General features: G+C 39.5%; 1 protein-coding gene across 1 annotated transcript in view; it reads right to left on the reverse strand.

Moving 5' to 3' along the window:
- The window catches only part of KIAA0825 (KIAA0825 ortholog), a 498,599-nt gene that overhangs the window by 349,536 nt on the left and 122,514 nt on the right, over positions 1-26,549 (reverse strand). Inside the window, exons 6-11 of the mRNA XM_075541286.1 lie at positions 20,734-20,828; positions 18,211-18,438; positions 15,579-15,841; positions 13,777-13,927; positions 8,525-8,715; positions 1,322-1,504 (exon numbers count right to left, since the gene is read on the reverse strand). Coding sequence (XP_075397401.1) covers positions 1,322-1,504; positions 8,525-8,715; positions 13,777-13,927; positions 15,579-15,841; positions 18,211-18,438; positions 20,734-20,828 — 1,111 coding nt within the window. The remainder of the gene's footprint in view (positions 1-1,321; positions 1,505-8,524; positions 8,716-13,776; positions 13,928-15,578; positions 15,842-18,210; positions 18,439-20,733; positions 20,829-26,549) is intronic.

Here is a 26,549-nt window from a genome sequence, read left to right on the forward strand (position 1 = left end):
TTTAAGACTAAGCTACTATAGGAATGAAAAGTAAAACAAAAACCCAACATATTGATTGTTGCTTGTTGTAGAAAGAAGGCCTAATTCACGATATTAAGAATGCCCTTCATGCCTTGGAAGGGAAGGGAAGGAAGATCATGGTTAGAGGTGAACAAGTGTTACCGCGGGCAGAATTGGAAGGCAATTACCCAGGAGGCGAGCAACACACAGAGAGTTCCCAGTACCAGAAACAAATGCGGTGACACACACAACCCTGCACTCAGTGTGATCTGCAAGTAGATAGACCCACAGGTGTGAGGAGGGAGACTGAGAGTATAGATATAAGTTTGACAGAGGACAAGTTCATGTATGTGTTTATCTTTGCTGCAAATATATCCACGATTCTGGCAGAACCTACAGTGAGCAAAGTTATGATACTTCTCAGATATAACCAACCCCCCAGAGGGAATGAGTCACTGGGCCCAGGGGTTCGGGACCATAGTCCTATGGAACGTGGAGGCTAATTGGCATAGCGCAGTCCACAATGACAACGTTCGACATCCTCATGGAATTAATTGAGACTGCGTTATTAGCTCCCAATAAAACGGTTTTGGGGGAAAAAACACAAAGAGCCAAAAAAGACCTCCCATTGTAAAAAAGAAAATAAGAACATAAAAACAAAAACAACAGCCATCTATTGTACAGTGATTAGTCTCTCCTTGTCCAGAGGAAGGAAGAGAGGAAAATCGAAAGACACCAGCAAACAGTGAGTCTAAAGGGCAAACAGACTGTGCAAACGTCAGTCTGCCAATGGAGACCAGAACTCGATGGTGCCTGTCTAACACCACGAACTGTTCCCAACAGGAGCACAGTAGAAAGCAGAAGAGTAAGTTGGGAGAAAATGTGATAATAACTCAAAATCATAAAGGACACCACACTCATGGGTTGGATAGAGACTGGTGGGCCCCCTAAGCCCATGCTTCCTTAGTCATCCTTCTGGCCTGGAACTGAACTCAGCGCTGTGTCAGCATAATAGCCATTTCAGATTGAAGTGAGAGGGTTAGGAAAGGCAAAGACCTGGAAAGAGGAAATCCTGGGACAAAGTGGGATGAGAAACTGTAAAGTGAGGGGACTGAAATAGACCAGTTGAAGCAAAATGTGTGTAAATCATTCCATGTAAAACTCATCATCTACTCTAGAAACCTTCACCTAAATGACATGAAAAGGCTAAAAGAATTCTGCTTGCTACTTCACAGAATTCAATAAGTGATATGAAAACAACTTTGTTAAATCATATTATTTTATATATCATAAGTGAAAAGAAAATATATTTGATACTTACTTGTGCAGTTCTGTTAACGGTGAAGTCAAAATGACTAATGTTGTAAACAGATTATTACAATGGGTATGAATTTTAAAAATTTTGTCATCTATATATTCATGAGGATTCAAAAGTTTCTGTGGAGAAGTACAGACAGACCATAATAGGTTCTCGGTGCATATTAAAATTGTTGTAACATCAAGTCTATGGGAAGAAAAAAGGAAATCATGTTAAATACAATTATTTTGAACTTGTCACATATAGTTTTCTCTCTACCTCCTGAATCGAGCATACGTATAAATATTTCTTTAGATACTATAGTTTCAGAGATTAAAGACAGAGACTCACTGTATTCACAGTCATCAAATGGATGTCAACTCATAGTGACTCTGTAGAACAGGATAGAACTGCCTCTGCGGGTCTCCAAGACTGTGACCCTTTATAGACAATGAAAGTCCCATCTTTCTCACAAGGAGCAGCTGGTGGTTTCAAACTGCTGACCTTGTAATTAGCAGCCCTATGCATAACCATTATGCCACCAGGCCTCCTTAAAGGGACCAGAGCTACAATGGATGTTTGCTAGACAGAAAACACCAAAGGTAGCTTCTGAGTTTCCAGGTGTTAAGTGACTCATAATATAATTGCTTCTGGTGGTGGTGGGGTGGGGTGGGGTGGGGGAACAAACCCACTTCCGTCAAGTCAATTCCAACTCCTAGCAACCCGATAGAATGGAGTAGAATGCACCCGTCAGGTTTCAAAGGCTCGAGGAGAGTCAGGTGGATTTGAATTGCTAACTGTCAACTTACTGGTTAGTAACTCAATAAGTAATCAACTACTCCACCAGGACTCCCTATCTTTAGGAATAGCAAGGCCCATCAGAGTGAAGCATGGGATAGTTGAATTTTATAGATACACACAGATATACACACATACACATGTATATTCATCATCCGAATTATGTTCAAGAAGTTCTAAGACTGTTGTTGAAATTATACTGAGCAGGAGAAAGGTAGACTGACAACAGCAGCAACAATCATACGATGTTGTTATGCACATAGATAAGGATGGTACACATTAGTCAGCAGAACAATGCTGCAAAGAAAACCATGAGCTTGAGTGGCAAGTTTTCCTAGCAAGTGGACAAAGGAAAGAAATGACACAAGAAACACCAATGAAAAAAGTCTATAGTTTAAGAAATTTCTAATGTCAATCAAATCTCTGGAAAATATGTGGAATAATTTATCTTACTCAGAAATGAAGTTTCAAATGCTATCTGCTATAACCTTTCACAGGAGTGCCTGGCTGCAGAGTGAGGTACACCCTAGCTTTCTAAGCACAAGATCTCTGATTCAAACTCACCAGCCGTTCCTTGGTAGAAGGCTGGGGCTCCCTCAGACATTCCGTGCAGCAGTTTGACTTTGCGCTGCGGGGTTGCTACCGGTAGGACTGGACTCGATGGCAGTGGGCTTGCTTTGGTTTTGGTGAGTTTTAATAGTGACCCAAAGGAATAGCTGTTTAAAGATTATTTGGGAGTCTGACTAAATTGTATAAACTTTTGTTAATTTTTTCTTTTTTTTATAGTTAAGATTGAAGAAATTAAAGATGGCACTTTTGAACTGAGAAGCAAAGGGTATTTGAGAGCAATTTAAAATGATATTATATGGAACCCACATACTAACTACAGATCTACTGGCTCTGCTGTGAGAGCCATCGAGTTCTCTGACACGGAGACCTTCTGTGTAACAGAAGGAAACAGGAGCCACTCATGCACCGTCCTCACACGTTTTTCGTGTGAGCCAATGTTACAACCATATGATCAACTCATTTTGTTGAGAATCTTCCTCTTTTCTATTGACCTGCCACTTTATCAGACAGGATGTCCTTTTCCTGGGACTGGTCTCTCCTGATAACACGTCCAAAATAGGTGAGACCAAGTCTTGGCAGCCTTGGTAATGAATAGCACTCTGCTGTCTTTCTTCCAGCAGACTGGCTTGTTCTCCTGGCAGTCCACGTTACTTTCAATATTCGTTACCAACACCGCATTTCCAATGCACGGATTCTTCCGTCTTCTTTGTTCATAATCCAACTTTCACAAGAATATGAGGCAAGTGAAAATACTATGGGTTGGATCAGGTACAATTTAACCCTCAAAGTGACATGACTGGCCCTCAATCTTTAATACCTGTACATGTAAAATAAGTGTGTTTAGTAGTAGCATAAAACACACACACACACACACACACACAAGAGCTTTAAAAAATTTATGGGAAAATCCCATTATCTTTGAATTTCATTTTCCTAGGAACTTTTGGAACCTGTGTGTGCATGTCCAGAGAGTGGAAATTTGGGGAAGATTAAAAGCACCGGTAATCTTCTTTATATTTAACTGTTGTTTGCACCATTTATTCTAATTCATAATTTAAAATTTACTTATACACACACACAAAAATGGCGATTTAGGATTAACCAGTCACATAAAAATATTTCTTTTACTCATGAAAACAAAAAAATAACTTTTTTTCTGTCCTTCATGAAAATCATTTTATTGGGGGATCGTATAACTCTTATCACAATCCATACATACAGCCATTGTCTCAAGCACATTTGTACATATGTTGCCATCATCGTTTTCAAAGCATTTTCGTTTTACTTGAGCACTTGGTATCAGCTCCTCATTTTGTTCTCCTCCCTCTCTCACCCTCTCTCCCTCCTTCATGAACCCTTGATAATTTATAAATTATTATTATTTTTTCATGTCTTGCATTGTCCGATGTCTCCCTTTATCCTCTTGTCTGTTGTCCATCCCCCCCAGGAGGTGGGTTACAGATAGGTCACTGTGATCAGTTCCCCCTATCTCCCCCAACCTTCCCCTTAACCTCTTGGCTACTCTCAATGTAGTCCTGAGGAGTTTATCTGTCATATATTCCCTGTGTTTCCTGCTCTTATCTGTATCCATCTACATGCTCTGGTCTAGCCAGATTTGTAAGGTATAATTAATGTCATGATAGTGGTGGGGGAGGAAGCATTAAAGAACCAGAGGAGAACTGTATGTTTCATCGGTGCTATATTGCACCTTGACTGGCCCATCTTCTCCCCAAACCCTTCTGTAAGGGGATGTCCAATTGCTTACAAACTGGCTTTGGGTCTCCACTCCACACTCTCCCGCTCATTTACATTCTGATTTTGTTCTGGGTCTTTCATGCCTGATACCTGATCCCATCGACACCTCATGATCACACAGGCTGTGAGCTTCCTCCATGCGGGCTTTGTTGTTTCTCAACTAGATGGCTACTTGTTTATCTTCAATCCTTTAAGACCCCAGATACTATATCTTTTGATAACCTGGCACAATCAGCTTTCTTCACATTTGCTTATGCACCCACTTTGTCTTCAGCGATCATGTGAGGAAGGTGAGCATCTCAGAGTGCTGGATTATTAGACCAAAGTTTTCTTGTGTTGAGGGAGTACTTGAGTAGAGGCCCAATGTCCATCTGCTTCCTTAATACTAAACCTATAAATATATGCACATAAATCTATTTCCCCATGCTCATAGATAAATATATTTACATATGTACATGCCTGTAGGTAGATCTCTATAAATGTCCTTTGCCTCCAGATTCTTTCCTCTATTTCCTTTTACTTTCCTTTTGTCACACTAGAATTTGTGACAAAAGGAAAGTAATTTGGATTTCAGGAATTCCTTTTGGTTACATTGCCCTAGATGAAGCACTACGAAACCTCCTACACTCTCTTGCCATCGATTTTGGTGACCTCTTGTTCCCTTGCCACTGGGTTTGTTAACACTCATTTGCTTTCCCCCAGCCTCCCCACCCTCCCATGTCCTCCCGGAACTGTTATCTTGTTTTCTCTTCAGACTTGTTTATCCCATCTATCCCATCCAGATAGACATGCAGCAATCACAATATGCAGAAACACAAGACTGAGCACAACACAGCAACGGCAGAAAATAAACCAATAGCTACAACAACAATAAAAAAGGCAACCAAAAAAAGTCTATAAATAGTTCAAGGCTTATTTGTTGTCCTTTACAAGTGTTTTACAGTTGAGATTGATGGGGCGCCACACCCTGACCCCACAGTACACAAGTGTTTTATCTTGAGGATATCCCATTTGTCAATTTGTGCCTCCTCTGTGTTTGTGTCCTTCCCTATTTCCAATAGCCTATGTATTCCCTGTGCCAAAGTTTTCTGATTTGTTCCAATTCCTTCATTGAAAGTCCTAATAGTTTGTGATCCACCTTGAGTTTATTCTTATGCATGAGGTGAGGTAAAGGTCTTGCTTCATTTTACTGCAGATATGTATCCATTTTTTCCAGCACCCCGTATTGAAGAGGGCATCCGCTGCCCATGTGTTCTTTTTTGGGCCCTTATCAAAGATCAGTTGTCATATGCTGATGATTTTATTTCTGGGGTTTCAATCCTTTTCCATTAGTCTGAATATTTATCATTAAACCAATACCACACTGTTTTGACTACTATGGCTGTATAGTAGATGCTAAAGTCGGGTAAAGCAAACCCTCCAACTTTGTCCTTCTTCTTGGGGAGTTCTCTGCTAATTCTGGGTTTCTTCCCTCTCCATATGATGTTGATAATATGTTTTTCCAATTATTTGAAGAAAAATGATGCTATTTGGATCAGGATAACATTGAACTTCTATAGGGCCTTGGGTAGAATTGATACTATATTGAGTCTTCCGATCCACAAGCATGGAAGGTTCTTCCATTTATTGAGGGCATCCCTGGTTTCTTTTAATACTGTTTTGTAGTTTTCCTCATACAGAACTTTTGTGTGTTTTTTGTCAGGTATATCCCTAGATATTCAATTTGTGTTTGACGATTGTGAAGGGTACCACCTTTTGGATCCCCTGTTCTGTGGCCTTGTCCGATGTGTACAGTAGTGCAATAGACTTCTGTTTGTTGATCTTGTAACCTGCCACTCTGCCATATTCCTCGATTGCTTCCAGGACTCCTCTCATGGAACTTTTGGGATTTTTCATATATAAAAACATATCATCCGGGAATAACGATAGTTTCACTTCTTCCTTCCCCAGATGAATACCTTTGATGTCTTTTCCTTGCCTCATATTGTTAACTAGGACCTTCAATACAATGTTAAATAGGAGTGGGGACAAGGGACATCCTTGTCTGGTTCCCTTTTTCAGAAGAATTGATCTCATCTTTTCTCTATTGACTACCACATTGGCTGTTGGTTTTCATAGATAGCTTAAATTATGTTGAGGAATTTTCCTTCCATTCCTATCTTCTCAAGTGTCTTAAACAGGAATCGGTGTTGGATGTTGTCGAATGCTTTTTCCAGATCTATCAATATTCTCGTGTAGTTCTTATAATTTTTCATTTCAATGTGGAGAAAAATACTAATGGTCTTTCATATGTTGAACCATCCCTGCATCCCTGGTATGAATCCCACTTGGTCATGGTGAATAATTTGTTTTATATACTTTTGTATTCTATTGATTAGTATTTTGTTAAGGATTTTTGCAACGATGTTCATTAGGGAAATTGGTCTGTAGTTCTTGATTCCTGTGGGATCCTTGCCTGGTTTAGGTATCAAAAGTATACTAGCTTCATAGAAAGAATTTGGGAGTTTGCCATATTTTCTATGTTCTGGAAGAGTTTGTGTAGGATTAGTGTCAGTTCTTCCCTGCAGGCTTGATAGAATTCTACTGTAAAGTCATCCAGGAGAATTTTTATTTTTGGTAATCCCTTAATAATCTTGTCTATTTTGTCTAATGATATGGGTCTGTTGAGATTCTTGACATCCATCCTGGATAGTCTGGGTAAGGATTGTTTTTCCAAGAATTTTTCCGTGTCTTTCAAGTTTTTTAATTCTTTGGAGTACAGTCCTTCATGGTACTGTGTATTTATTCTACTCATCTCACTAGGGTCTGTTGTAGTGTCCCCTCTTTCATCCCTCATCCTTGCTATTGTAATTGGTTCCTTCCCTTCTTTGGTTAAGTTCGCCAGTGTTCTGTCAATTCTGTTTATCCTTTCGAAGAACCAACTGTTAGCTCTAGCTTTATATGTCATTTTCATGCAGCCACCCAGAAAATAAGAGCCAAAAGTATCTTTGTGTAGCTACTTCATTAAATATACTCCCTACTTCATGAAGTAAGAATAAATCTCGTATCACAAGCATCTTATAATGACTTGTCACCTCAGAGTCAAAAATGATTCACTCAGTCTAAGGAAAAGAATAAAGCATTCTCCGCTCTTGCAGGGCCTGCTGCTTATTCCTCAGAGGACAAGCTTAAACATTAGTAATGCAAAACAGCCTCTATGGCATACCATAGTTATGAGACACCAGAGCAGGATCTACATACCCTTCAAACTGCAGCGTATTTTGTGGAATGTGATCAGGATCGGATTCCTACTGCCTTAAAAAAAATCTATGATGTCTTTTAAGTACGTAAAAATATGCATATATTAAAAAATTATATTTAAGGACAGGTCTTAATTGCATTGTAAAAAACCAAAGCCATCTCTTAATATAAATGGTTGCTGTCTGGCAATCACATTTTGGTAACAGTCATTGCCTAGTCACAGATGTGGTGCAGCAGTGGGCAGTGTTTCATTCTGTTAAAAACAGTGTGGCTCTGAGTCGGAACCGATTCCCTAACAACAACTCCCTGTCTCACAGGGAGAATTCGATCATCATTCAGCCTCTGATTGAGTATCCCGTGACTGTTGTTCGTCATTTTCTGAAATTTCACGTTTACTGAACTGGCTTTTAGAAACACAGAATGAAAAGAAAGAACTTACATAAAAAGAAGAAAAAAGAACTTAGAAGATACTGAGGAGAATAACGAGAGAAAGGACTTGCCCTAATGAAGACAAACTACTTTGCTCATTGATTTAAAAGACAGACAATAAGTAAAAAGTCCTGGTTGCCTAAAAGCGCACAGTCAAAGTTCTCCGAGTTTCATTAACCTTCATGGGGGGTATATGTCCTGAGTGCAGGCCATCTCAAGTCACTTTTTAGAAGCAAGACAGATCTATATCAAATTTTTAAAGTCCTAGATTTCTAATCAGATGTCACAGGAGAATTAAATATGCTCTCCTTTCAGATGGATGAAACATGTCAAATAATACAAGGAGTTATGTCACAAGATCTCTAATTATAGTATGCATTACACCAACTAATCACAACATTCCTTGCAGCAATGGGTTTCCTTACTACCAGTTACCTTATCTGTGGAGTTCTCTTATAACTGGGACGGGCCCGAGCATATCTGGAGGCCAGGAGACCCAAAGTTTTCTCCAGCACGTCTGCAAGAATCTCCTGAGCTAATTTAGGAGGCAGAATGGTCCAGAGATCGTGATGTAGAGCCCAGCAGAAGTAATGCCACATCTGGAGCGAGAAGGAACATCTTTCCCCCTGGCAAAACCAGCACACATTAAACAATAGAATCACATCTTCCAAAATGTCAGTTTGCTTCCCATAAACCTAATTAGTTCAGGCTGAAAGGAAATAACTGGAGAGTTTGACACACTAGATGACCAAGAAAGATTTTTGACAAGATGTAAAACATCCTTATTGACAAAGGAACATATGTTGTATCTCAATTACAAGACCAGATAGTCGAGCACAATTCCAGACCTCAAGGCCTGAACCTTGCATATTCGTATCTATTCCTGTCCTAGAATGGAAAATTCCCTTTTAAATAACTGGCTTTGTAGTTGCTAACCACGCCAGATTTGTTTAAGATAGCAGCATGATTCTTCGAAAATTAAAATTTAATTATTTAACTGGTTTAAGCATGTAGATGTAATTTTATGTGACAATTGGCATCCTTGTGATAATTTTTAAAATGCTTCTGATTTCACATTAGAATGAGACAATGGGGAGGGGGGAATAAACAGCCATGGTAACATACTTACCAAACATGCATAAAACTAAGGGAGAGGGGAACCTTTGACAGATTAAGACATTAGGCTATGTTTAGGATGAGGACCCTTAGCATTTTAATAACAACTCCAGAAACCTCCATAAAAGACTTTGTAAAGCTGAGGCAGATGTCCTCATCATTTCTTACTATTTTTACAGCACATCATACTCCCTAGGAGCCAGACTCCCGTTCATTCCCTAGGACACCCCCACCCACAACCTCATCCCTGACAGATTTCTTGTCTGTGCCAGAGTTCCCCTGACCACAGAGGGAGACCCAAGAGCAGCCAAGGCCCAAGGTCCGGGCAGAAATGAGGAGACGGCCTCGAGTGTTTTACAAGCCTTAATTAGTTAATGTGCTTTTGGGAAAATATGCTAGTCATTTGACCTCATTTTCTTCAAACCAGATCAAAAGATTATTTGAAATAGGAAGAGTAGAATGCTCTCCACAGCCGTTATCCTGATTATGCTAACATATTAAAAGTTGAACAAGTAGAGTAAAACTTTCCATTTTATCTCTTAGTAATAATCCTCTTTGACCTAAAATGTCCTCTTTGTTCCGTACTTATATTTCCCAAACAAATATCATCTAAAAAGATACCTGCTCTTCTTTGACACACAGTTAATCTCTTTTTATGAAGATTCCACTTCCTTTCCACACTATTCTTCTGGGAATTTCTTTGCAGACATCTTTTGTAGCGATAGTAACAACAACGGTAGATTTGCTCTCTATGGACTCTCAACGACAGTATGCAAATGTAGCCTGGCTATTCCTTGAGTGGGAGGGAACTTGGGCACCAGAGTGTCAGGATGAGGGTCAAACTGAAGGGGGTTCTGATCATAACTTTCGACATCCTGGCTAGAAGTAGTACAATCAAACCGCTTCAGGCGAAGACCGAATTAGAAAACGAATACTGGAAGTCGCAAAACCATGTGTGGTCTTTGCTAACTTTGTCGGCAGTCTGTGATAAAGAACATGAATTTCAAGCTCTGATGCTAAGAAAGGGATTTTAGAGCTTGATTATCTCACAGTTTGGGTGGTGAAAGCAAACTCAAGCAAAACTGACTCTCATGAGAAGCAATGACCATCATGAGAGCTTTGAGGTAACTTTCCCCATGGCAAGCGATGGTGGCTCAGGACGATGTGCCCGACACGAGGTCCCATGTTTCACAGTATGAAAAACCAACTTCCTCAAAGACTATTTTAAAACAATAAAGGATAAAATAAAAGCAAACCGAAGCGGATAGATTTGTTTTCCTTTAACTAATTTTTCAAAAGCACTTTCTTGAAATATAAACTTCCTGGCTACTTAGAAATATGCCCAATGGGTCACTGTTATGACAGCGTTCTTCAAAAACACGTACAACTTCAATGGTACGCAAAGGTTTTCAGGAAATGAAATGTGATTCATCTATTTTTTTTCTGACCTGCTTCTCTATTTGTTGCCATGTCAAAGAGTATTCTGCTAGTAAACATCTGTTATTATTGCAGACCCGCTCTATGTAAACAGATGTGCGCTTTTATTTAGATTATATATCAGGGCACACGCAGCTGGGCTTTATTATATAAGCCACTCAATATTATCTTTGAGCAGACAATTCTTCATTCTTCGACTATTGCAAAACACGAGTTCCTAAAACTGAGCAGATGTCAACGATCCTAAAAGCATCATTTTAAACATGTAATCTGAACACCCACCGTGCCATCTGACCAGCACCTCATCAGAGAGATACCGAACTCTTGGACTCTCCCAAGCTGACAGTTTCGAAAATAACTGTTCAGAGGAATAATGTACCTACGGCTCTCTTGATATCACAAAACATGAGCAAATATTGCTTCCTATCTTGTAAAGTCTTTTACTGCTTCTTTACTCCGCTCTGTGCATGGTGATAGGTTCCCTTGAGATCTCTATCACACCCTTTGCCTCCAGTCAAGCGGATATCATCTCCTTCCTCTCAAAATCACCTGCCCAAACCTCCTAGTTCTGTTTTACAAATCAGTTGGAATAATATAGTGAGGGTGGGGAGATAAAGGGGTGCAATAAGAGAGATAAAAGCACGTCAGACACTCGTGTTGTCAAAACAGGGGGGGGGAGCACTATTTTTAGACGATTCTTATTTTTGGTACGTGCAAAAGCAGTATCACTTTATTTCCCTGAGCATTAAAAACAACCCCTAATGCTGCAATTAAATTGTAACCACTGACCATGTAAGTATATGGAAGCTACACTACCGTGTAATCACAGGGTAACTATCTCGTTATTCTGCCTTCGCAGCTAAAGACTTGTCATAAGATCTAAGAGCTGTATGTTACATGGTAATTTGGTTGTTGTATTTTTTTAAGTCTTTGGTAACTTCAATAACAGGTTCTCAGTAGCATCTACTTATTTTACTGTACAACGATTCTAGCTCCCAATTTGCATAAGAGGAAACAAAATGCTACCGTGTTAGACATATAGTGAGATGATAACTATTCTTCAATGAAAACATCATATATAAAATTCTCATTAGTACATTGGCATCCTGAAATAGTTTATTTTCAACCGCTCTGTTTACCTCAAGGCAAACCAGGAGGCTGTGATTTTGCCAGCCTTCTCTTCTTATCACAGGCTACCAGCTGCACCCTCTCCCTGCAAGGCCTGCTCCTCCTGCTCTCTGCTACCGCAGCTGTTGGAAGGGTGTCAGGTTTGGGAAGCTCTATGCGGATGCTCTTGCCCAAGGAGACAAGAAATGGACTTAGAAAAAGTCAAAGTCTTCAAATGAGCTTCTTCAATAGGTGCCGTATCTGCTGGGTCAACCCTTCTTATGCAACTACCCGGTGTCAGCAGAGGCAACATAAGCATGGGCTTACTTGGGCGTACTTCTTAATCCGTTATGTACAATTTCACATTTCAATGATTCTGTTTCTAGGTAGGGGCTGGCAGGCATCTGTCTCTTCCCCAATCACACAGCACTTCCCTACAGAACCAAAGTCTCTTTTCAAATGTGAGTGCCCTGACAGGGACAGAGGACCCAATACACAAAGCTAAGCATGGCTTTACTTATGCTTACTGGTTTCACAAGTTTTTCTGTATGTGTTGTGAAACCCATATGAAGCTGTTCACAACCCAGACCCACTGCCATGGAGGAAAGGGTCGAATGGCCCGTGGGGTTTCTGAGACTGTTCGCTGCACCGGGGCAGACATGCTCGTCTGCTCCTGTGCACCGGCTGAGAGAGTGGAGGTGGGCACCTCGCAGTGAACAGCGCAGTACTTAACCCATTGCTCACGAAACCAAAACCAAACTCATTGCCATCTAGACCCTAGAGGGCAGGGTAGAAACTGTCCCCTTGGGTCCCCGGCCTTGTAACTCTTTTCAGGAATCGGAAGCCCCATCTGGTGGTTTCAAACTGCAGACCTTGCAGTTAGCAGCCAAGTGCGTAACTGCTACACCACACCACACCACAGTTCACTAAATTATTTCTAGTAAACCTGTATTTACTTTGCTTAATAGCTAATCTTCCCGAGAATAAACCTGGGGTAAATTGAGTCAAATGAACCTTCAGTGCTAGGGTTATGAAAACAAAACAAAACTACACTAAATAAAACTACACTCTGTTTTTCTCAGTATCTCATAAGATTTAGAATAATCAGGAAAAACAAAAGCCCTCAGCTTCACTCTGGAAGGAAGGGTAAAGTGGAAAAGCTAATTAAGTTGGGGTGGGCTGGAAATCTTTTATGAAGATAGTATCAATGTCTGAACCTCATCTTGGAAACAACTTTAAGGAATTTCAAATATTCTGTATGATCTATGTATACTTAATATTTAGAGAAAGGGAAATTAATAATGCGTGGTTTGCTGGCAGTGAGCTATTCTGAGTTCTTCTGAGTAGCCTTCAATATCCACCTGATCATTATAGTATAAATGATCATTTATAGATAACTTTTATAGCTCAGCTATTTTCATTTAGCCCATGTGTAGAAATCCCAGGTTTCTACTGAATTAGAGTCAAATGATTTCCAGTGCAAACAAACCCAGGAGAACTAAAATTATTCACCATCAAGCTTCATTACGTACCTTTTCTCTAAATATCACTGACTGAACTCACGATGAGGGCACATTAAGTTGAAGGAATAAAGCTAGCCAATAAAATATATTTATCAGACACAGAAGAAAATCCCTAACAATGAAAATAAATGCAAAGCTAGCCAAAACTGGTTACTTTGAGGGGTGGGAGGGGGGTGGACTAGAAGGCTGTAGCACTTTCTTATTGTTATTTTCTCGGGTTTTCATTGCATCCCACTATATTCAACTTATTATATAGCATGGCAACATTGCATCTCAAATTAAGCTATTTTTACTTTTAAGCAGAAGGAAGCCTCTGATGTCTAATTATTTTTGGTTTGTAAAAACTGTGTTTTTCCCAAGTACAAATTCAATATTTAAAAAATATTATCCTCGCAGCCTTCATGTGTTAGCAATGCCAAGCTCATGTTTCTAATTAGCCAGAAAGCAGGTAGGCAGTAAAACATATTTGTGTAAAAAGGAGGGATAGTAAACGTAACTTCACACCTCATAAAAAGCTTTGTAGTCATCCCACTGGTGGCTCTCAGCATCCTGTAAAATGCTTGTAGCACAAACTCTGACGCAGTAGTCCGAAACTTGAAACTGGAGAGTGTTGATGAATTCCTGATATCTTTGGACAGGCACTAGGAATAGGGGTCTGTTCAGAGTGAATGATCAAAGAGACAGAGATTTAAGGCCTGTGCAGTAGGAGCTAACAATCTCCAGTACTACAAATGGTTTTGATTATTAGATATCAATCATTCATTTCCTTCTAAAGCCAGAGTCTGCATCCACATTCACTTTCCAAAGCAGGGGGGCGGGGAGCTGGCCTTTGTTTTGCCAGTCCTTTGAACATGCACATCTGCTGTTCTACATAAATGCACTTCAACTTGAGGCGACTGCATTGCCAATACATCATTCAAAGAGAAGAGAATTCCCCGTAAGCCTATTATTAGAGGCCAGTGCATTACGTAGGGGTCCGGTCAGCACTATTACTAGAGAGCAGCATGCACTTGTCGGAACCAACTTTCATAAAGCTAGCATCCGTCCGCCAATCACACTCCCTCTGCTTCAGAAGACTGCAATTTGGTAGATGTTAATTATCCCACAAACGGGTGTAAGACAATCTAAAGAAATAAGGTGAGTTCTCACAATTTTTCTAGTATGAATCACAACTCTTGACTACTAATGAGAATTAAAGAAACCTTATAGTTAGATTCTGCATCTAGTCAGATATATTTTATCTGTAGCTATTTATAACCCACCATTCTCTCATAAGTAGGGACTGAAAAATACTAGATAAAAAGTGAGGAATAGATTTATCAAGTCTTAGTGGGCGTCCATGACCACCCGTTTCTTTGGACCAGAGCCATGTTATCTTCTGGACAGTGCAAGGGACACCAAAGAGATCACACGAGGGCACTTGCAGTCATTTTCGTTCTCTATGCAGCAAACCGAGCGTCCTTATAAACTACGATTCCATGAAGAGGAAGATTGCCAATTGCTTCCTGTGGATTATTATGGGTAGTGATGAGCTCAGGAATTTTCTGAAACACGATTACATTGACCATTAAAATACTAGCCATAAATAGTTTTCCTCTGCCAGCTCCTAACAATCGGTTGGCTTACAACAAAACAAGCCCTCTGTCTGTAGCCCGGGAGCCACCAGCAGGTGGGACTGACTGGATGACAACAATCTGGGCATTTGTTTGGTGTGTTTTTGGCACGAACCCTGAGGCTCTTTGAAACCTGACCACACCTGTGTAAGGTGACAATTTCTATTGATCACCAGTCTCACCCAGAGCACTTGCAGTGCTCGGTGGCCACACGTAGGACTAGTGGTGGCCACAACCGAATAACCCAGACCGGAGCAGTGCCCAGCATGGCACAGCGTTCTCTCGCGTCTCTCTAAAAACAAAAAACCGGAACCGGGTATACAGAAGCGGCATGAAAACCAGTTTATTTTCCCATTCCTCGTGGTCAGTATGGCATGCCTTTACAAAGCGGAAGGGGGTACTTTCTCCTTTCTGTCCTAACAAGATGTAGAAACGGTTGCTCCAGATCATAATTTAGAAAGTGCATTTGAGCAGGCTATTGACAGACGATCTTCCTTCCTATCTACGGACCTCCTGGACTATACTGGATGCTTCGCCTTTGTGACATATCCCAGTCAGGACAAGTGAAAAGAATTCACCGCGTTAATGATCATTTTCTCCTCAAATATTATCATGACAGTTCTGCTCTTTCGGCAGCCAAAGGTTACATCTTCCTGTAGGCACCACCGCGGATTTCATTTAAACACCACTCACTTAGTCGCCGCTTTCAGCAAATGGTCATAGTGTGTAAGATGCTGGGAGACGCATGCTGCCGTGGAGAGCAGCGCGTGCAGGTTTCTTGGGGCTGCTTGGGAGGGGACCTCCTTGCCTCGCTCCTGCAGTCTGGCCAGCACAGCTGCGGCCACTTTGCAAGAGGCCTCCGCAAAGGTCGCTCTCATTTCCTGAAAGGGCTCATCTCTGCATGCCAGAGCCAGTGGAAGCACTGTGTCAAATTTTTCCATGATGTCAGAACAAAACTAGAGAGAAATGAATGTGGCACTGAGTTATTCGTGCTCTGACAACACCATGTAATTTATAGACAGCGGAGCCAAATTCCGGAATAAGGAATCTGGCACCAAACATAAATACACTGATGCAGCTTTATAATAATTGATTTCTCAGTGGCAGAAAGTTAAATGTTTTATGTCAAACAAGGAAATACCAAAATGAAGCTTCTCTCTATATAACCTTCAAAGGGTATGCTTACCAGACATTATGAAAAATCCGTAAAACAGTTTTACATGACAATGCCTTAATCTGCGCGGCTAGAACTCAGAAAACATGTATCCTGGATGTTAACACATTTGTATTATTTCTTAAACCTAAACATTTTTTGACAAAATTTTCTTCTGTATGGCAATACACACATAAGTATACATATATGCACATAGAAATTCAGCTGAACTTAAAAATTTGAGAAGCGTCAGAAACAATCTCTTGTAGCGTCTTCTTAAACTGTGGTAAGAAGCCAGCACCTTTTTGGAAGTGGTGTGCCTAGCTTGTCACTCCCTCTTACATATCCCGTCCTTTTCTGCCGAGGGCAGGGGTGTGGTAGATGGGAAGATGGACCTGGACTCCACTCCAGATCAAACATATGTGAGGGTGTTCCCCCCAAAAAAACCAGAAATTTTTTCCCCAAAGCTATGTATTCAAATTTTTTTACAAAACAAGCTTATCACCTTCAAAGCACTCTCCATTACCCTTGATACATTCGTCAAACTCATTGGCTTGTATGACTGACAGCAACTCCCTGCTTTTTTTTCTTCATCTCTTCTACAAGAGAGGGCAAGAGAGGCAGGCTGGTTTTTGCCAAAAACTGGTGCACCGAGATGGCTGCATGAGCAGGAGCATTGTCATACTGGAAACACCAGTCCCCAGTCTGCCACAAATCAGGCCTTTGCAGTCGCACACTGTTACACAATCTTTTCAGAACCTCTAACTAGAAAGTTGATTAACAAACAGTCTGACCTAGTGGAACAAACTCCAAAGGAACTCTCCCCCACACATCTAAAAATCAAATGAGGATCCTCTTGATCTTTGATGTCACTTGAGCTTTTGTGGGAGAGGGGACAATGGTGTCTTTCACTGGCTTGACTGATGCTTGCTTCCAGGGTCCTAAGAACAGCACCATGTCTCCTCCCCAGTAATGACTTCGGAGCTGGTCTTTCAAAGCACAGCATGTTTCCACTCGATGCTCTTTTTCCTGGTCAGTCAGAACCTGAGGCACAAATTTCACAGCGACCCTTCGCATTCCCCATCTTCCTTTAGAATCTGCTGAAACGCTCCAAGGCAGTCGGGATAGTTCCCCCATCTCTTCAAGGGTTCCTCATCAGTCTTCGAGCACAAAAGTGCACACATTTTGCTGACCTTTTTGACCATTCCGGAAGTTGACAAATGTCGAGATGAAGGTTGTCATCAATCGACATTTCACCGTTTTTGAAACAAGAAAACCACACGTACACTTGATTTTTTCCCTCAACTGCCCTTGTAAGTTGTGTTCAACATCACAGCAGTTTCTGTGGCACTGCCCGCCTCCGCCCCACCCCCAAACAGGAAACACATTTCACAGCCACATGCTGTTCTCTTAAGTGGCCATCACAAAAACAATGCTCCAGGGAAACTGCTTCATGAAAAACACTGCGACCAGAGAGAACTTTCCCAGGGGACACCACTGGGAGGGTCAGAGCAAGGTGCTTGATGCTCTCAGACAGGGTAGCCCTCCTATTTCCCAGAAGAGAACACTCTGAAGATACAGCGCGGCAGCACGGGGATAAGGAAGCCGTCTTCCAAGGCCCTCTTCTAACTGAGCAGTCCTTGACTGAGGAGTTCATTTTGGACTTGATGCAGAGTAAATGTTTTTTTCTGTTTCCATAACTGATTCATATTTATTCAGAGTGTTCTGTGAATCTCAGCCCCATGGAAAGATGTCAGGATGAGGCTAATGGAACCAGATACTTACTTGGTAAATGAAGCGTAAATGAAGATTTTAAAAATCGTCAAACTCAATATAAGACTTCAATGCCTACATTTCTTCTGGAGACAATTGAAGGCTAAATAACTCAAACAGCCATTGTTTGTGCAGTGTGACCCGTCTTCCCATGAGAATACTGACATCTGCATTTTCGTTGCTTCAGACTCATGAAGAATATAGCTGGAAACACATGTAAGTCCTTTTCATTATGAATAGCCCATAGATAACAGAGAACAAAACATATTGAGCCACATACCAAATGTTTGTCCAAAAGGCTCCGTCATTTGATGTATAGGTTCCTTCTTGTAATGCTTGAGGCGAATATAAAACGAAACAAAATTCCAGTTTACGGCATGAAAAGATTTTAACACTTGCCTTTGTAATTCTCTTTGGTCGGTCCTCCTCAGGAGTCACGTGGCTGTCTTGCCAAACTTGCTGGACTTTTACAAGCTGCATCGTATAGCTTGCTGTTGAAGACCTTTCATTCTGCTCCTGCTGGAGAATCCGTGTGGAAAAATCTTCAACTGCTGCTATTAAGCAATGTGCCATGGAAGGAGACACTTCTTTGAATGCACTTCTCCAGCCAAACTCTAGTAAAGTCGCCTGAAATATAAATTTATGTCATCATATCAATACTAACTCAGTAGCAAACGATTCTATTGTTACAGATAGAAAATGGCTACTGACGTTCAGCGTATTGAGTATGTGTGTGCTTCAGAAGGCGCGTGGAAAAATTACGTTTGCATTCTACGTTTTCCCATGAACTTTCTGATACCCCAGTGTAAGTATTCTTTGCTATCCAAGTAGCTCTTGGGTTACGACCCAGACGCAGGCCTAAGTGCACTGATAAGGATGTGCAGGTCAGTTGGAACAGGTGCCTACGGTGCTGACTTAGACGGATGGCAGTGTGAGGAAAGCCTCAAAGAATTGTCAATAACTTACAAGTGGCACCTGCAGGATGTGAGGATGGCTGTTCTGAAGAATGTGGTGCAGTTTGCTGCAAAGTGAGGGCAAATGTACCTAACATTAAAGGGCAAGTATGAGTTGTTCGTAAATCGAACACTTGTAATCCAAGGATTTACTGTATTGCAAAGAGTCATTTTTATACTCTGAAAAATAATACCTCATGAAGAAAGCAATATACAAAAACATGTGCATTCTTTACACACAATAATATAGTGACATTTCATTTTAATTCATCAGATTTAATCAAAAACTTTTTTTTCAAAATTTAATCTCTTAAATATAGTTCAATAAAGCAATCTTTATGAGAGTCTAAAACCACACTTAGTATCTATCACATAAAGCAACCTTTGAATTCAATAGATTTAATAAAGTCCAAATTAGATTTTTATAGTCTTTTTGATAGTTTATTGTTAACAAGTATTGCAACATAAGACAGCATTTAATATTCAATCTTTTATTTCTTTTTCCTTCTCAGAAATCAAGACAAGCCCAAATATAGTAATAAGAAATAAATTTCTCAGAGAAAATACACCACTGCACTTTTCTGCATTTTTACTTGCTTAGAATTTTACTTAGTCTCTCGGCTGGCAAAATGGGAAGCAGCCCTACTTGTGTGCCCCAATGAATTAAAATGATCGGCACAGCTTTATTAAGGGAGTGGGGTGGATACGAGTGGGGAGGGCTGGAAGGCTGGCGATATTTTCTTTTGGTCTCTATGCTTCCTATGGAAATATATTTATGAATATATATTGCCCCCAATCCGCCTAATAGTCTCTAAGGCACTAAAAACATTATGGGTTAGTAGGCTGAGCAAATGTTTGTAATTAAACTTTCCTCATTTTAATGTAACTTTGTTTATTTTAAGAAGTCACCCCCTCCAACTCCAGAAGACCTTACGTAGGCCCTGTGTCTTTGACAGAGTTATTAGCATGTGCAGAGCTCAGGCTTTTGGGTTAGAAAGAAAGAAAGAGTAGAGTGGAATGACTGGAAAGGTCCCTTTCAGTCTAAAATTACCGAGATTATGATTCTTAACTTAATTTTCTTGTATGTACACCCCACTCAGCTTTCATCTGTACTGTGCAGCATAATAACATGATTAATTTTCTAGAGCTAGAATTCTGTGATTCTATGACTCCATTACCAGAAAACCTGGCTCTTACTCTCATTATGGTTGGTGTGAAGTTGTCGATGAACTTTCTAAAGTTTATTCAGATCTTTAACCTGAAAACACATCTCTTCTTTTATATTTGCATAAAATTAATCAACAATTGGATCCACTCGGTCATCTTATCTCTTCTAAGTTAAACATTAGAACTACTACTTGATATCCTTAGGGTATACAACTATTTCCTGTGTGACACATTTGTAATAGAGATGTGAGAAAGAATCTACCTCCATGAAAACTAAAAACAACAACAAGAGCTTGGATTTTGCTCTTCACATCAGGACATTTCTAGTCATAATAATTAGTTGCTTATTCGTTCATACATTTAAGGGAATGCTAATGTTGTGGTAAAATGGCCATTAATTTCCATGATTTCATTGACTATTTTTCGTGTGCAGTGACAATTGCCTTCATGGATATTTTATATGCAATTATAACACCCACTATGCCATCAAATCTCCTTAGAAAATCTCGGTCCATCTAAATTCTCATTTCAAAATGTGGAAAATCAAAGAGTAAATTAATAAGACGATGAAGAAGAAGGCTTTTGCTACTCAAATTTCTTCTCTGATGATGACTGGATAAAGGGCAGTTGGATTTTTGTCAAAATTTAGAATCTAATTTCCAACCGTGAATTATTTTTACAGTGATATAGAGTAAAGCATAAGACATTTTCATTTATTATGAATCTGCAGAAATGTTCAATACAATGATATAGTACAATTCACAGAATATAAGAAAAATTGAAAGAAAAAAACCTCCTATACCTCTTTTACTGGTAGTGATTGTTCTGAAGGAATAATGACTTCATTTGCTTTATGCTTCCCTGTTTCTACTTCTTTACTAGATGTTTCCAAATTGCCTAAAAAAGAAAAAAAAACACAAACAAATACAATTGAGACCATCCTAGAAGTGATGAACAGACACATGCTAAAATTAAAACTTCTAGCTATAGCATTCATAAATATACATACATCCAAAAACATGTATCAAATATTCATTTGAAAGATATGAATGTTGGAACAGATAAGGAACAATCCACAGTTCCCTACATGCCTTTGTGCCAACATTTTCATTCTCTCTGACTTTAGAACTAAGAAACTCTTTACAAGGGGTGGGGGTAGAACAAATTGACAAAAATTATAATAAATACTCCAAAACTAAATTCAAAAATCCAAAAAAGAAACCTTGCCTCTTTTAGCTACAGAGTCTGTTAAGGATAGCTCCCTTGATGTCAATGATTTAACATTCGCCTTAATTTTGTCCCTTAGAAATAGGTATATGAGAATGAATTCTATTACATGGGCTAATTTTCCTTTGGCTTTTTCACCTTGCAAGGAATTTTAAGCATTAATTTCTACTTTGCAGTAGACACAATAAATTTCAAAAATTTACTGAATCTTATGATAAAGCTTATAAAATAGATTAGAGTATGTTGCTTTGTTTTGTTTCATTTATTTTTTTCAGAAATGTAGTTCTAGGGACTTGTTCGTGAATGTTGACTAAATGAGTACACCTCACAGAAATAAAAATATTTTATTTGAACTTTGCGGTTAGTCTCAGCATGCTTGCACATAAAGAGGTGAGCGTTCTATTTGGTAAGCATAGCAATACACTGTTGAGAGATGTTATGAGGTTGTCGATTCCAAAGATGAGTTTTCCTCAACTGTACTGTATCTTAATCATTTTGGACTTGGGACACTTAGGAGAACTTGATCAAAGTGAGAAAAACACTTCCTGCAAACGCACACACTCTGACCCTCTGACACACACATACACACATTAGTGGGAATTCCCAGGCCTTCTTATAAAGTTCATTCATGGACCCCTAGAGCCCAGGGCCTTCAGTTTTCAAATCCTACTCCTTTTCTGAAAATATATTAAAATGCAAAGAAAGGTTTTAGGCTCAAACAAATATTATTTCTATGGCTTGAATTGTATTGTCTTTAAAAAGATGTTATAAATATGGATTAATTCTAACACTGAAATTAATTTCAGATTAATCAAAGAATTTATTTATTTACTTACTTTAATCAAAGATTTTAAACAAAAGAATTATTTTGTAGAATTTTAAAGAATTACTGTGAAACGTTAAGCCTACAAGAATATTCAATATTTCCCAAAAGTTCTCTGCAGGGGAGTTTTTTCAGGACTCCAAATGCAAAAGTCATAAAAACAATTCTGCTTAGCAAATATTGTTAACAGTAACAAATAGAAATGAGAAACTGACTTAACCATCTCTTTAAAAGGTTTACATATTTTTACATGTCAATTTCACTTCAGAAATATACCCTCGAGATACATTTCACACATATAATAGATGCCATCGTTATAGACACCATCTCATTGGTGCGCACTCATATCGTGTTTATGGGCAACAAAATAAACACTACTCAGTCCTTCACCAGCCGCGTCATAGTTACGCTCGAGCCCACTGTGGCAGCTAGTAGGTCAGTTCCTCTCGTTGAAGTCTTCCTCTTTTTGGCTGGTTCTCTAGTTTACCACGCATAATGTATTTTTCCAGGGACTAGTCTGTCCTGATAACATCTTCAATTTACGTTCGACGAAATCTCACCATCCTGGCTTCTAAGGAGCATTCTGGCTGTACGACTTGCCAGACAGATGTGTTTGTTCCTTTGTCAGTCCACAGAACCGTCAGTATTCTTCGACAGCAACATCACTCAAATGCATCGATTCTTTTTCAGTCTTCCTTAGTCAGGGTCCACCTTTTGCAGTCACGTGAGGTGCCGGAAAATGTCACGTCGTGAGGTCAGGCACCCCTTCCTTAGTCTTCAAAATGACATCCCTGCTGCTTACCACTCGAAAGAGGTACTGTGCGGCAGATTTGCCCAATGTGTTTGATCTCATGACTACTGCTTCCATATTCACTGATTGGAAACAAAATGAAACCCCTGACTTCAATATTTTATCCATTTATCAAGAGTTGTCTATTTTTGAAAGCTAAGTCTTTGGTTTCATCATCAAGGTGGTATCACCTGCATAGCAGGCAAGGTGGTATCACCTGCATATTGCAGGAGGTTAATCGACCTTCTAATCCCAAGGCTGTGGTCTTCTTCATATATTCCAGCTTCTCAAACTATTTGCTGAACATGCAGACTGAATAAGGGTGGGGATTTAAAACCATGCACGATGACTGCATCTTGGTCCATGCATAGGTTCTGAATTAGCACAATGAAATGTTCAGGATCTCCCATTCTTTCCCATTCTTCTCAACATTGTCCATCGTTGGTTAGGATCCATAGAATTGAACGTCTTTACGTGGTCAATAAAATACAAGTAAACATCCTTCTAGTATTCTCTGCTTCTAGTCAAAGGTATCCTTCATGCCGTCTCCTAGTCTGAATCAGGCTTAAATTTCTGGAAGCTTCCTGTTGATGTACTGCTGCAACTGTTCTTAGATGATCTTCAACAAAATTTTACTTGCATGTGATACTGATTGTACTATTCCAAAATCCCCACATTCTGTTGAGTCATCTCTACTTATATGACATCTTATAAGGCATATTTCAGGGAAATTTACTGCATCACTATTTATGACAGCTAATGAGTAGAGAAAAAAAAACACAACACCTCTAAATGTCCACCCATGAGGAGCTGGTTAAATTATGGTACATCATCTAATGAAATACTATTCATCTGTTAGAAAGATTGACGCTTTCTAAATAGTTCACTCAAAAAGAGGAAAGGCTACAGTGTACAATGACATTTTGTGTTATTTTAGCATGGGCTATATTCGGAACAGGTTGACTACGGGAAAGGAAACTACGCCATTGCAGTGCACTTAAGTTGTCATCACACCTGCCTATGTTTTGGTCAAAAATTTTGCTGCTTTTCAAAAGCAAACATTTTTAAGGAAAGATTAAGTTGTTAATGACATGAAGGAGAAACACTTGGGTTTGTAATATGTTTACTTTCCTGAAAGTATCTCATAAAACTTGCTAATTTACACAGTATTTCCTGGGGGTGGGGGTGGGGTGGGGAACGAGTTTGAAACATATGCTTTGATCTGTTTCTAGAAATAAGTATCGGCCATTGTGTAGCTGGAGTTTTATGAAACAAGTTAATTATCTTAGATTTATCATTTCACGCCCAAATACTTTGTTTATTCACTCCAAGTAATGTACTGAGCTGTTTATATAAGCCATCTGCTTATTTTCAAGAGGAGTTAGACAAAAATAATAATAAAGTTTCCAACATTTCTCTTATTGGAGAGAAATTCCACAGGAAGATAGAAAATGAATGATCAGCAATTAGATCATCTTTAAAATGTCTACCCCTTCCAAATTTTAAAATGAGTTTGAAATTTAAATTTTCACAAAGCAAAAGAGAACATTCTTAGGTAGAACTAAAAAGTAACAGTGAATCCAGATTAGGAAGGTAACTCATGCTTCAAAGGGTTATATGTTGGGAATGCCACATGGGGAATTAAAAAATTCAGTGCTGTAGACTTCTACAAGCTCTGTAAACATTTGGAAAATTATTTTACACATGTACAAATATATTAAAGAATGCTATACGCTTATTAGTATTGTACAGATGAAGTAGCTCATTTTAGGCTTTAAATGATAGTTTCCACAGGCACTCACCATTCATTTTTTTAAGCGCAGGACATGATTAAGAAGCCCAGAAGAGTACAGAGGGTCAGGAGAACGCCAGCTGCCGAATGGCTTTCCCCCACAGAGTTCTCTGTGGTTCATTTTACCCTGCTGCTTTCTTTCATAGAGTCGAGGTTGGCAGCACTTCCCTGTGACAGCCACTTTCACACCCAAATGGGTCTTCATAGGTTCTCATTGTGCGCACTACAAAGCAACGTGCCTGTTGGCAGCTCTAAGAGGAAACTACACGTCTCTCTTTTCCTCACTCTTCTTTTCTGGCTCCTAAGTAACCTCCCGCCAAAAGCGGAATCTGTACAAGAGACTACATCCAAGAGATAATACTAAGAACAACTATGAAGAGAGGCCCAGGTGGTCACCTTGCAAATTTCCAATGTGGAAGCCTTCGACCTCTCTGCCCAAGACACAGCTCGACGTCCTAGTGTAATGAGCTTTACAAACCCTAGGAGCCTCTTTACCTTAACTGCATACGCCTCCCTCATACAATCCCTCACCGTCTGCCTGCAAGCCGCTTAGAAGCCATCTGACCCCTCGTAGGACCCCCTAAGAGTACAAACAACCTTTCAGAAGATCTGAAATCTTTGATTCTTCTGAGACAAACCCTAAGTGTTCTTCTTACATCCAATTGAAGCAGCCATTGCTCTTTGTCCTAGCTGGGGCGAAAAAAAAGAGAAAGCGGGCCAAGAAACCTCCTGGTTTAGATAAATCTCAGATGCCACCTTTGGAGAAATTGAGGAACTGCCCGAAGAACCACTGCATTCTGAAGAAGCATTCGAAAGACGCCATCCATCAAACCTTTGGCCAATCCACCAGAGAGAATCACCCAAAAGAAATAAGGCACGCACCCTAACAGTCAAAAAACAACCTATCATTTCCCGAAATGACAAAAATAGAAAACCATCAAGTCATGTCCAAGAAAAGCAAATACACAGAATGACCGAGTGGCTTTTTTCCTCAGAAAATATTTCTACAAATTCTATTGCTCCATATTCAAATTACTAAGAGAACAGCCAGGCTGGTTAACTACAATATAGTAGTAACCATCAAAGAAAAAAGGTAAAATATTCAGTTAATCATCTGGATATTTCCTCTATGCAATGTTAAACACCTGGATATTTTTTAAACATCTGGACAATGGGGGGGAAAAAACCCACAAAAACCTTTTAATCAGATTGTTTGGGTTATGTAGACATAGAAGGCAACTCTTTCCAAGATCTTTATTAGCAAAATATGCTCCAATCAAAAGAAATACACAGAAATCCAAATGGCTTGATTCTCTCTCTCTCCTTGTTTTTTCTTTCCTATCTCTTATGAGATTCCAAAGCAGAACATTAAAGGTCAGGAAAACCCAATTGTTTATTTATGATACATTTAATCTATTCATTCTTTTCAAGAAAATTTTCCATCCTGATTTTAAGAACTCCATGCTTAGATAAGAATTGAATGAATGTCACTACACTGAAAAAAAAATTTTTTTGGTAATTTTCCTTAGGATCATTGTTCTGGTGAATCCATTTACATAAAGTTGTATGCCATTAAATGTCTAAGGAATAAAGAGTACACACAATAAAGAATACACATATCACCGTGTGATATTCTAGTACTCAGATATTTCCTATATCAACCTTTCACAACTCCATCTACATAGTATGCACAATAATCAACAAGGATCTTCATTAAGTACACAATTACCAAAGCAATATTGAAGTTGCATTTATCCTCCACACTGATATGATAATAACAGCTTCAGAATCAGGTATTTTCTCCCCTGAAATCAACATGTCAAATCTGTGCTTTCTGCTGACCTTTTCAGCTTTATATCTTTATAATACCTCTCCAACACAATTCTAGTTCCCAATCGATGCTATACCGAGAAGGCTAAAATCTCAGAATTTATCTGATTTCCTCAAGGGCTGAACAACAGCCAAAAGAGACAATTCCAAAATGTG

This window comes from Tenrec ecaudatus, chromosome 2 (assembly GCF_050624435.1).
Source record: "Tenrec ecaudatus isolate mTenEca1 chromosome 2, mTenEca1.hap1, whole genome shotgun sequence".
In the NCBI taxonomy this organism is placed as follows: Eukaryota; Metazoa; Chordata; class Mammalia; order Afrosoricida; family Tenrecidae; genus Tenrec; species Tenrec ecaudatus.